Source organism: Orcinus orca, chromosome 4 (assembly GCF_937001465.1).
Source record: "Orcinus orca chromosome 4, mOrcOrc1.1, whole genome shotgun sequence".
NCBI lineage: Eukaryota > Metazoa > Chordata > Mammalia > Artiodactyla > Delphinidae > Orcinus > Orcinus orca.
Genome location: NC_064562.1, coordinates 132501072 through 132513646, shown reverse-complemented (window position 1 = coordinate 132513646; position 12575 = coordinate 132501072). Strand labels below are relative to the sequence as shown.

General features: G+C 39.4%; 1 protein-coding gene across 4 annotated transcripts in view; it reads left to right on the top strand.

The window, feature by feature from the left end:
- SEC24D (SEC24 homolog D, COPII coat complex component) overlaps window positions 1-11648 on the top strand; it is a 111927-nt gene extending 100279 nt beyond the window's left edge. For all 4 annotated transcript variants that reach the window (XM_012531371.3, XM_033419336.2, XM_033419338.2 and 1 more), the window contains 4 exons: window positions 3942-4121; window positions 6402-6593; window positions 7548-7637; window positions 10814-11648. In XM_012531371.3, coding sequence (XP_012386825.1) covers window positions 3942-4121; window positions 6402-6593; window positions 7548-7637; window positions 10814-10954 — 603 coding nt within the window. In that variant the 3' untranslated portion in view covers window positions 10955-11648. The remainder of the gene's footprint in view (window positions 1-3941; window positions 4122-6401; window positions 6594-7547; window positions 7638-10813) is intronic.
- The last annotated feature ends 927 nt before the right edge of the window (window positions 11649-12575 follow it).

The following is a 12575-nucleotide window of genomic DNA, read 5'->3' as shown; positions in this document are numbered from 1 at the left end:
TTCTCTTTATTATTCAGAGGACTTGCCACTCCAGTAAATTCCAGTATCAGTCCTGTTTCAGAGCACACGTGTTTACTTTATACAAAGCCCCCCAGGTGCACCTGGATATAGTCCAACCAAGACCACTTTACTCCCCAGTTTTACTACTTGTTTTGGAGCTCTGGAAACATGGAGTGTTTCCATACTCTGTCTCTGGAGTGTCTCATACTTCGGAAGGATTGTTGAAGAAGAACAGGTACAGTTAGTGTCCTCTCAGGAAGTTTATTTGCTAATGTTAAAACAACTGGATTCAGAGACCTTAAGTCAAAGATCTGTTGCCTATTAAGGGAAGAAATGAAACTGGTCGGTTGCTGCTGGTTTAAAGTTAAAAGATTTGACTCTACTACTAGATCATCTGTTTGCAGTTGAATTGTTTCTGGAGTAACAACATTATGATGACAATTTTTTTTCTGAAAAAATGGATAAAGATTATTCCTGTTCTTTTGGAGATTTTTCTTTCTCCATTAGCACATTTCAAGTGTACCTTTAACCTAGGATTATCCATCATGGAGTGGGGAAAATGTAGAGATTATAAAACTGTTAATAACAATAATATATTAAAATATACCATTATTTAAAAACAGAATGGCTGGACTTCAGGTTCTCCTCAGAGAATGTAACTTCAAATTTGGTGGTTTTCCATAGTTCACTTGCAAGAAATAATTTCCATGGAGAAATTCGTAAAGGAATTCCACTGTTTTACTATAGAGCCCAGTTTCCTTGATCAAAGCAAGACTGTTAAGGACCTATATACTTGGATTATATGATACTGGACCTCAGGAGATATGCTTTTACTGAATTGCCAGGGCCAGGACTAGGCTGATGCAGGAGAGGTGCTTAAGGTGTAAAATTTAAGGAGACACCCACCTTGGGGGGGGGGGGGTCACAGGATAGATGCTGGGTTAAGACATATAATTAAAAACAACATTAAAACAAATTTTTAAGTTTACATAAGCAATGTAGATTCTTTTTCATTAAATCTAACAACTTACTGTTCTGAACTTAAATATATTACATCATATGGGAGTACACTGACTTTAAAAGGCAAGTCACATGAACTTAACTGCAAAGTAATAGTTTTTTTCATTACCACATCTGTTACTTCAAAACCCAAAGTGGAGAATTCTCCAAATTCAATTAAACTGTGGATTCATGAATTTCCACTCCTTCCTCACTCACACTTTTTCTCCCTGAGAATAATTTCATTATTTATGGAGAGGATCAAGGAGGTGGGGAAAGGTTTTAATTGCAGATCTGTTGCCACATTTTCTTCCCCACCTCAAAAACACTAAGACTGTCTCTCTGTTTTCTTTCACTCTAACTCCATTTTTCTTCTTTATAATAAAATTTCCTTCTTACCTCCTCTGTTTCTCTTCCCCCTGCCCTCTATAATCCAGTCTCCTCTAATCAGATTTTTTAGTCCTGATAGTGTCATCATGGGCCTCTTTGTGGTTTTCAGGACAACAAATTTCTAAACTGTCTTAATATGACCTGATTAATGAGCAGCAACCAGTGAACTGCAAGACGATATTAAAAAACTGTACATATATGCTTCTCTATGGGAATCTAAGAACATTCTTAATCCATAACATCTAAGATGCCTAACTGGTAATTAGCCCCAAAATAGTATTGGAGCCACGTGGCTCTGGAATATGACCATGATCTGTGTCCTATACCTTTGGATAATATTTTTTTTCTTTTTTTTTTAATCCTAATTTTCCTTGGCTGAAAACATATTCCAGTACCATAGTTGTCAAATAAAAATACTTTACGCTAAACAAGTGAAAGAAGTCAGAGAAAGACAAATACCATATGATCTCATTTGTATGTAGAATCTAAAAAACCAACAGAAACCAAGCTCATAGATACTGAGATCAGAATGGTGATTGCCAGAGGCCTGGGGGGTGGGGGGTGGGCAAAATGGTTGAAGGGGCTCAAAAGGTACAGACTTCCAGTTATAACATAAATAAGTCCTGGGGAAGTAATGTACAGCATGGGGACTGTAGATAATAACACTGAACTGCATATTTGATAGTTGCTAAGAGCAGGTGTCAACAGTTCTCATTACAAGAAAAGATTCTGTAATTTTGTACGGTGATGATATTAACTAGATTTATTGTGGTCACTATTTCACAGTATATACAAACATGAATTATCACGATATATACCTGAAACTAATATAATGTTGAACAGTGATTATTCCTCAACCTAAAAAAAGAAAAAAAATTTATGCTAGAGAGCAAATTACAAGAAGAGCTTTTCCTCATATGAGGAAACATAAATTTATTTAACTGTCTTTGGTTCTTTGAAAGGAGATAAAAGTTGAGAGGGAAAACTAACTACAAAGTAGGATTTTTCTGAAATATGTTTTCCTGAACCAGTGAAGTAAGTTCTGTTTACACATTCCTTACTTAATAGATCATGAGAAGAGACCTGTGATAAAGGGATTTAAGTTGAGGAATAAATCCTTACAGAGCCCTGAGGAAAATTTCCTTTTTGGTATGGATTCTGAAAAGTATATATTCTTTTTCATCATTAAGATAGAAAGCTAAAAAGAAATCATGAATTTATAGACCAGATATTTCTATTTGCAGATTATCATTATCTCCTATATATACTTTTTTTTTTTGGATATTTCGTTGTCCATTGACCTACTGTTAAATGGAAGGAAGTGACACTCAGATCATTCGATCTTGATTCTTAGCCATATTTATAAAATTGAGTTGGGAAGAAGGTTAAACACACAGGCAAATTACTTGTAATTTTACAAATTACAAATTATTTGTAGTTTTTTTACCCATCAGGTTGTGTTTCTAGAACTGTTTAATTGTGTTATTATTTGGAGCGTCACTTTATGGTATGTACTTTGAGGCGGTTAGAATGAAGTCAGAATGAGGTCACATGAGCCAAAGAGAGGATGGAGAGGAAGGTACAGGTGGATTATAAATGTAGAATAGAAAGAATTCATGTACTAATTGAAGGTAAAGAAAAAGTGAAATTAGGGTTCATCTGGTAGTTCTAGTATCTAAAATAGGAACCATAACAGGAAGAACATGTTTGTACGTTTGTGGAATTGTAGGAGTTTGAGTTTTCGTTAGCATACAGTAGTTACGCAGCTAATAAATTCATGAAGCACTTCCTGTTTTATTTTCTACATATGGTATTGCAATTTCCTTATTATGGTTTATCTTTTATATGTATATCATCCCCAGTAGACATTAGACATCTTGCATGTGGACTATGCCTCATTCCTCTGTAGATCCTTGATACTTTGATAGAACCTGTGACGTGGTGGCACTCATTCAATGTCTGATGAGTCTATGACTAACAGATGCATGAAGAGCAGAGAGGAAGAGGTATCTCGTGGACAGTTGGAAATGCTGTTCTTGAACTCAAGAGGTAGAAGCTGGTGATACAGATTAGGAAATAACTTGTTTATTTCATTTTATTTAATAAACATGTATATGATACTATCTGTTCGGCACTATTGTAAGTGCTTCACAAATTAGAAATAATTTAATCCTCGTAACAACCCCATGATCATGAAGTAGAGGGGCTATTATTCCTTTTTTAGAAGAGAAAACCGGGGGAAAGAGAGGGTAAGGAATTTGCTCAGTGTCACACAGCAGATGAGAGTTAGCGCTGGGACGGCACTGCCGGCCGTGAGTTGTGCTGATAAGCACTACACCAAGCTGCTAGAGCACTAGAGAAAATAAAACCACCTGCCGCGCTCTCAGTATCTACTCTGTGCCAGTGTCTGTGTTCTAGGTGCTTTACGTGGGTTACCATTTAATCCTCTCCACAATCTCAACAGCAAACCTTTCTATTTTACAGGTGAAGTGCTGCAGGTGTTGATTTTCGGTAAAGACCAAGCATCTGAAACTAATGTCTCTCTCTTCCAGCTTATTTTACCAGATTCCATGAAAGTACTGCCAGTGTACATGAACTGTTTGTTAAAAAACTGTGTGCTGCTCAGCAGACCAGAGATCTCAACGGATGAGCGGGCCTACCAGAGGCAGCTGGTCATGACCATGGGTGTGGCCGACTCTCAGCTTTTCTTCTACCCACAGCTTCGGCCAATAGTAAGCACACTGCGCTGGTGCATTTCCTAGAGGAGTCTGGAAGGGAATCATATTTTGCCTTTTCCCATATGTTATGTCTGAAATATTTCGTTCTTAACAAGAAACTTACGAGTCACGTATGGCTTCACAACGCGTAGTGTGGGCCTGAGAGCCGGGGCTCTGGGCGAGCTGCGCATGCGCTTCAGCCTGTGCTCAGGGTCCGTGTGGGTGGTGGGCGGACCTGAGGAGTTCTTCACGGAATCCTTCCGATGACTGCTTTTCCTTCCTCATTCCCAAATTGGTAATCTTCAGTTGAATAGGCAGGTTGAAAAGTGAGTCGACAAGTTGTTGAAGAAATCCAGCCTTACGGCATGAAAGGCAACTGATACGTGTGTATACGGGATTTCACGTGCACACGTTATCTGTTTTTTGACAGTATATGAATGTCTAAGTCACGACATTTAATCAGAATGGCTATGATTAGTCTTAAGCAAATGCTATCAGGGGTTTACAAATCAACATATATTTGAGGCTACCTACACTGTACACGGAAGGAACTGTCCTTGTCCTCAGAGAGTTTACTTGGCAATGTATTCTACTTATTTAAAGGTAATCCTTGATGTCGTGAATGCCCTTGTACTCTCTGACTAGACTCCTTCCCCTGAGACCTAACAAGTTATAATTGAGGGATAAAAGGGGGGAAGGCTGATGGCTTATTTCTAACTCCTGTATCCAAACTCGTACCCAGGCTCTCAGTGCAATTGGAGAGTTAAATTAAGTTGGAAATAAAAAGCTATTGATCCTTTCAATCAATATGAATGTTAGATGTAAATTGTTAACAATTGATTTTCATATAAAATTGGATTATCAGCTATGTGCCAGAGAAACTAGAACTCTTAGGGACATGAACATCACCACTCCACTAAAATCGCCTTGCTAAATCCAGTGGGCAGTGCTTCTCTTTTCTGAGTTGTCCACAGCATCTGACAGAGTTTTCTCCCTCTGGAAACACCCTCTTTACTTGGTTTGTCCCAGTTTCTCTCCTGCTTCCTTTGCTAGTTTACCCTGTTTTCCCTGTTCAAGTACCCCAGAGCTCAGTCCAGGGAAGCTTCTCCTGTCTATCTACACTTAATCCCTCGGCGGGGTCTTACCTATGCTCTCAGCAACATTTCTATACTGATGGTTCCCAAGTTCCTATCTCCAGCAGTACCGCTGCCCTGAACCGTGGACGTGTCTGTGCCTGTAGCCTCCCGAGCATCTCTCCGTGAGCGTGTTAACGGGCATCTTAAACTGAGTCCTGACTGGGCCTCCCACGCCTGCTTCTCCTGCAGTCTTCCCCATCTCCATTTATCACCCCTCCCTCCTTCCAGTTCTTCAGGACCAGCGTCCTGCAGTCACCCATGGCTGCTTTCTTCCTCATCCACCCCATCTCATCCATCAGCAAACATCTCAGCTCTCCTTTCCAAGATTATCCAGAGGCTGACCACTTTTCACCCCCATATGTCACCACCCAGACTCAAGCATAATCACGTCTCCTGTGGACCACGGCAATCCCTCCTAACAAGTCTCCTTGCTTGCCCCTCCAGTCTGTTTTTGGCACAGAAGTTAGAGTGATCCTGTTAAAATAATTGTCAGTTCACGTCCCTCCGCTACTCAGAACACTCCAGGATTTCGCATTTCAGTAAAAGCCAAAGTTCTTACTGCCCTGGCCCAGTGCTGCCTGTGCTACTCTGCCCTCCCTTCTGTCTGACTCATCTTATTACTCTCCCCTTTCTCACTCCACTCCAGCCACACTGGCCTCCTTGCTGATCCTTGAACATCCCAGATAAGCTCTTGCCTCAGGACCTCTGCACCAGCTGTTCCCTCCATCTGAATGCTCTTCCCCAGATATCCCCATGGCCCTCCACTCATGCCCTCAGGTCTTTACTCAAAAGTTATCTTTTCAACAAGCCTTCCTGGGCTCCCCTATTTAAAACTGCACCACTGCCACCGTGGACGTGCCCTATCCCACTTTCCTGCTTCTTTTCTTCATAACTCTTAACACCACCTAAATTTCTATATATTTAACTTAGATTATTTGTTGTCTCTTCTTCCCTCCAGAAAATGGTTAGCTGTACAAGGCAGGGATTATTGTCTAATGACTAGTAGGATAGTAGTAGATAGGACTAGTAGAGAGTAGGAACTCATTAAATATGTACTGGAAGGAAGGGAAGAAAGGAGGAAGGGAGGGAGGGGAAAAGAGAGGAAGGAAGGAAGGGAAGAAAGAGGGAGTTTCTAACTCTCTTGCCTTTGCCTGCATAGCACACATTAGATGTCAAGAGTACAACATTACCTGCTGCTATTCGTTGCTCTGAGAGCCGTCTTTCAGAAGAAGGAATATTCCTATTGGCTAATGGTGTGAACATGTTCTTATGGTTGGGAGTAAGTAGCCCACCAGAACTCATCCAAGGAATATTTAACGTGCCATCTTTTGCACATGTCAACACAGATATAGTAAGTATATTTTTTCTTTGTTTTGTAGTAATATACAAATCCTTAGTTGCTTTCTTTTTAGAGGCAGTTGGCACTTTGAGACATACATGTGAAGTATACTTATGTGTTTTTTTTAAATAAAAAGATCTTAATAGTCTTAATGTCAAAGAATACACAGAGGGAGTGGAATGTGAATATAAGTAATGAATTTCCTGCTTTTTTTAACAACTCCTATGAAAAATATTGGCCATGATCTTTCCCTGAGACTTGTGACTTTGTGGTAAAATGTTCTAATTCACTTTTTCAATGGCTAACTCAAAGATGATCTATTAGCTCTTGGTGTCTTCTTGCTTAGAAGTAAGCATTAGCATTTTACTGTCTTAATGGAGGAAATCTAAGTCCAGATCTTTCACATCGCCCAGGGGCCACATGCAGCTGGGTGTTATCTTTTGTTCACCATGAACCAGATTTCAGGGAAATCTAAGAGGCCACATTCCCTTTGAGAAATCACATTTGGTGGTTTATTTAATGTTGAAACAGTGGTATTTGGATAGCATTTTCCAAATGGGGTAATGCCTCAGGGTCCTGCAACTGATCCGCTGAAGGAATAAAGTGTGTCCTTTTCTCACACAACATAGCCTTGAAATATCCATCTTGCAAAGGGATTAAAGACATCCTTTGTAAAAAAACATAACACCCTTTGTGTCATTTCAGTGATATACATGTGTCAAGTTCCAGGGAAGGATTTTTATTTTCAAAAGAGAGTTCATTGGTGGAAATGCATGCTGATACATATGAATAATTTTTAGTACATTTTTTCATATTTTTGGTTTTTAGGTAAATGAACTAAGCCAAGAGTTCAGTATATGGTTTAGAAAGATGTTTTTTAATTTTAACATTCTAGTAATCTCATTCTGCTTCTATCTAAATGTCAGAAATTGTACTGAAACTTAAACTTGAATTTCTTAAATTTAGACATCATTGCCTGAGCTGGGAAACCCATACTCACAAACACTCAGAATGATAATGGGTATTATCCAACAAAAGCGGCCATATTCAATGAAGGTAAGAATGAGATTTTATTTTTTTCCTTTTTCAAGTCTTTTTAAAAAAATTTCCTTACAGACTTTTAAAATGCATGTCCTATATTTTTATAACATGATTTTTTGATAGAAAACTCACATTAACCTCTAAGTATATCTACCTACTTGTCAATCACAAACATATAAAAATAAACAGCTATCACTATGGGTTAACCATGGGTCATCTTACTAAGTATTAACTTAGAAACAATTGATAATATTAACAGGCTTTGAAATGATTTTTCCATCAGTGCTTAAAATTACTTAGAACATTTGTTAATATTTGGATTTTATAATTTTTGATTTATTATCTCTGAAAAGTTTTGCTATTCTAGTCCGTCTAAGGACTCCTTTTTGAGTTTGAGGAGGAGTTTAAAATGTCTGTATCTCAGGAAAATTATGCCTTGTCGCTAAATCCCATGTACTCGCCTCTGTCTTCCTTCTCAAGCTCAATATTAGAATCTCCTGGAGTTTGGAATGTACAGATGACAGTGGTCTATTACTGTACTACTTCCTGCAGAGGTACAGGACACTCACCTGAAGGCAGGCCTCTATAGGAGCCAGGATATTATGGGGCTATTTTTCCCCTGAAACATAAATGTGATATCAGTTTACGTCAACATTCTTTACCATTGATACTCACGCATGCAAACATCAACTTTGGGTAGAACTTAGGAAATTTGAACTAATATAGAGCTTTATAATCTCTATAATCTCTGGAAAGGACAACCTTTCCAGAACTGTTTTTACATCACTACTTGGGTTCAGTTTTAGGACAGGACCTAGAGATGGCAGAGAAGGTTCAAAATAAACATGTTCTTCACTCTCTGAACACCCTGGAGACATATAATGAAATCTTAGGGTCTTATGAAACACAAATTGAAGACCGCTGGTACTCAGAATGCACAGCAAGGATGATCCACCTTTGTCCCAGCAACAGCAACTGCATCTCCACAGTTGACCCCATTTGCAGAGAAGAGGCCAAACTAAACATGGGGATCATCCTTGTGCTCAGTAGCCCCTCCTTCCAGGGGGAAAAAAAACCCTTTCCTCTCCTCTGCTTTCTCCCACCTGCTCCAGTAACTCCTTATCAAGGTCATGTCAGCTTTGGTTACTAAAATATCTCGGGTAAGCTCCAAATATGATATGTAAATAAAATATAAGCAATTGTGTAATAAAATAATTTTAGCTTGAATACTTAATCAGATTTTTTTATGTACCAGTGGCAAACTTATCTGTTGTTTGTAAAATCCTTGACATTTTCAGGGTATCATCTGAAAATCCCCTTGAGGAGAAGACCACTAGCATGTCAAGACAGCATATCCCACACTTCTATAAATGCAATTCCCTGAGACCTTCCACCAACAAGTGCTGGGTGGTCCAACTTTGTAGAGACTCAAATGGTAGAGCAGGATATTACTTACTTTACCTTATAGTTGAGTTTCCCCCAAGGCCGAAATTCATTCCCCATTCTATTTCCCACTTCACATGATGGCCAGATGCATTCATCAGAGAAGGTTTTACAGTGAGTACCACATGAAAACCAAAATGTTGAGGTTTTGGACCCACAATGAGGCTGGACCCACATTGCTGTTGCCGGTAATGGACAATGGCAGAGGTCTTAGTGTTACCTGGTGAAAGGTGGAGAAAACACAAGAAAAGAGAAAACTGCCTTGGTTTCAGGCTCACCAGGATGCACATCTTAAACTCCTTTGGAGATGTTTCCATGAAGGGGTTCGTTTCTTTCCCCATGTCAGAGTGGAATATGACTATCCACACAGCTGTTCCAGTGTCAGCTCCCAGGGCTTGGCACTAACAGGCCAAGACATCACACGTGTCCATATCCACATGGAATTAGCTGGCTGTAATGGTAGCAGCAGTTGTTATATTATTATTATTAGTTCAGGGTTGGTTCAGAGTTTATCAGCCTAAGGCCCTGGCCAAAATAACACAAAGGAAAAAAAGCAAGCCATGTTGACAACATTATTCTACTTGATTAAAAAAAAAAAGCCTATATAGAGCAGCAGTAGGGAGGGCTGGGCCCTCCCAGCCAATATGTAACAAACCTTCCTCGCTGCAGCTGGCGTGAAGCTAGTAGCTGCAGGCCCTTTGGGTGATTCCGCACGTGAAAGGAAGTAAGATGATGTCCTGGCTCTTCTGAATTATACAGGAGGCAGGTGGAGACAGTGATTTGCATGTGTGGCTCCATTAACCACGCTCATGGCTCAACAGATATCAAATTCGTTCTGATTATCTGCTCTGAATTCCTGAAACAGGAGTGAGTAAGGAGGCAGTAAGTAGAAGGGCTCAGAGTATTCATGACGGACTACCCTCTTCTGGGTTTCTTCTCCACGTGCCTCTTCCTCTAGAGCAGCACCGTCCAATAATGTAAGCTGCACATGCAATTCTATACTTGGTAGTAGCCACAATTCAAATGTAAAAAATCCATTTTGATAATGGATTTTATTAATCTGGTATACCAAAATATTATCATTTCCACATGTAATCAGTGTAAAAATTGTTCTGAATATTTTTGAAGAATTAATTTATTAATTTTAGTGGTTGAAGAACTTTACATTTTCTCTTTCATCCACTTCCTTTGCACCTACACTGCCTAATTCAGATCCTGATCATCTCCCACCTAGATGCTTCCGACTGCTTCCTGTCTGGTTTCCCTCATCTCCCCAGTGCATTCTAGGCACCATAACCAGTTCTTAAACACCTTCACTGGATCACATTCCCTACAAAAACCCAAAGGCATTACCTCCCATTGCCTCTCAGAAGTGTGGGCTAGTTTACATACCAGGCAGGACTGTGTCTTTTGTATGTGGTCCCCGCATGGAATGCTAGCTCGGCCCCCACCTCCTTAAGGAAATCCCACCCTGTCCTTTAAGGTTCGGTACAGTCACTACATTGTGAAGCCTTTCCCGTAGCACTCGGCTTATGTTTCATTGTTGCCACTTACAATTAATTGTATGTCTTGGTTTTTGTGGTTTTGGGGTTATTGCCTCTCTCCACTCTGGATAATAGGCACTTTCCTATCATCCTCCAAGGCCTCACAGACAGTGGACATTATGTAATTTTGGTGAAATTGAAGGATACAAAATTTAGCCACATTCAGAAAATGTTTATAACCAGCTAACTTGTTTTTTTTCCTAGCTCACGATAGTAAAGCAGCGAGAACAGCCAGAAATGGTTTTCCGACAGTTCCTGGTAGAAGACAAAGGACTTTATGGAGGATCATCCTATGTGGATTTCCTTTGCTGTGTGCACAAGGAGATCTGTCAGCTGCTTAATTAATTGAAACTTCTCTATTGTTAATACTGCATTTCTAAGGAGATAATCTCCTTCTTGGTGCCTAATTCTCCTGACAATAACAGGCTAGTTTTGATTTCTTACTCATTTTCAGAATAGCTTTCCAAGACGGCATTTAGAACTACAGCTTTGGTGCTCAGGTATAAAGCCAATGAAGGTACAATTGTACCTTAAAGGGAACAGTCTATTTCTGATTGCACAATTTTTACCTGTTAAAACTGATGCAGTTTGCATTTCTTGAAAGGCATAGTTTACAGAACTGTAAACATTCTCAATTTTCTTTCTTTGTGCTAGACATATAAATTATTTTTCAAAATGTATAGATTTGGAGTAAAAAGTTTTGGTTCCTCTCCCATTTGCAGTGAGGAAAAAAACAACTTAATTTTTACATTATGCTTAATTTTTTTAAAACCATGTAACCCCATTGAACACATTTTTCAACTTAAAGTTTGCATAGCAGACTTTTAAATAACCTTGGAATCTATTTGGTAGAACAATTTGTGTTCTATATTTTTTTCATAATTATATGTTATGTATGTTAAAACTATTTTCCAGTTGTCGTTTTATCTGTAAAACTGTCTTTATCAATATTCTTAATGGTTCCCTGTACAATTTTGATGGTTTCTACCTGTATATAATGGATCTTAACCAGTTCAATAAATCACTTCATATGCTCTTACCCAGCAGACAGAATTCATTATTTAGGTATTTTGAGATTTTAAAAAGAAATAAGGGTAGTAGTTAAAGCGTCTTGGAAAACATTGTTTGGATGGATCACTAAAAACTAAATATTTTGGGGGGGAGTTGAGGAGAATTAGGTAAATAAATAAATATAAGCAATGTCAGAGACAGTGTACTTGAGAAAGGCAATTTAAAAGTTCTCCAATATGTGGGGCTTCCCTGGTGGCCGAGTGGTTAAGAACCCATCTGCCAATGCAGGGGACACGGGTTCGAGCCTTGGTCTGGGAAGATCCCACATGCCACGGAGCAACTATGCCCGTGCACCAAACTACTGAGCCTGCACTCTACAGCCCACGTGCCACAACTACTGAGCCCGCGAGCCACAACTACTGAAGCCCGTACGCCTAGAGCCCGTGCTCCGCAACAAGAGAAGCCACCGCAATGAGAAGCCCACACACTGCACTGAAGAGTAGCCCCCACTCACCACTAGAGAAAAACCCACGCGCAGCAACGAAGACCCAATGCAGCCAAAAATAAAAATAAATTTATAAAAAAAAAAAAGAAATGTAGGTTTGTCAACATGAACGTTCAGTGGGATGAGAGCATATACGATCCCAAGCTACTTTTTTACAAGGACTGCCTGTCAAGTAAGTATAGCGATGATCCCACTCCACTCTGAGGTGAGTGTTCAGTTCTAGGCACCATACAATGTGTGAAACAGAAGCCCAGACCACATTCCTTAATTCACTTGAAGACAGTCTAATAAATCAGATCAGCAAAGATGGCAGAGTAGAAAGATCCTGAACTCACCACCTCTCACATGCACAACAAAAACACTATTTGCAGAACAACCATTGATGCAAAAACACAGAACCTACCAGAAAAGATATACAACTAAAGATAAAAAGGAACCACAGGGAGATGG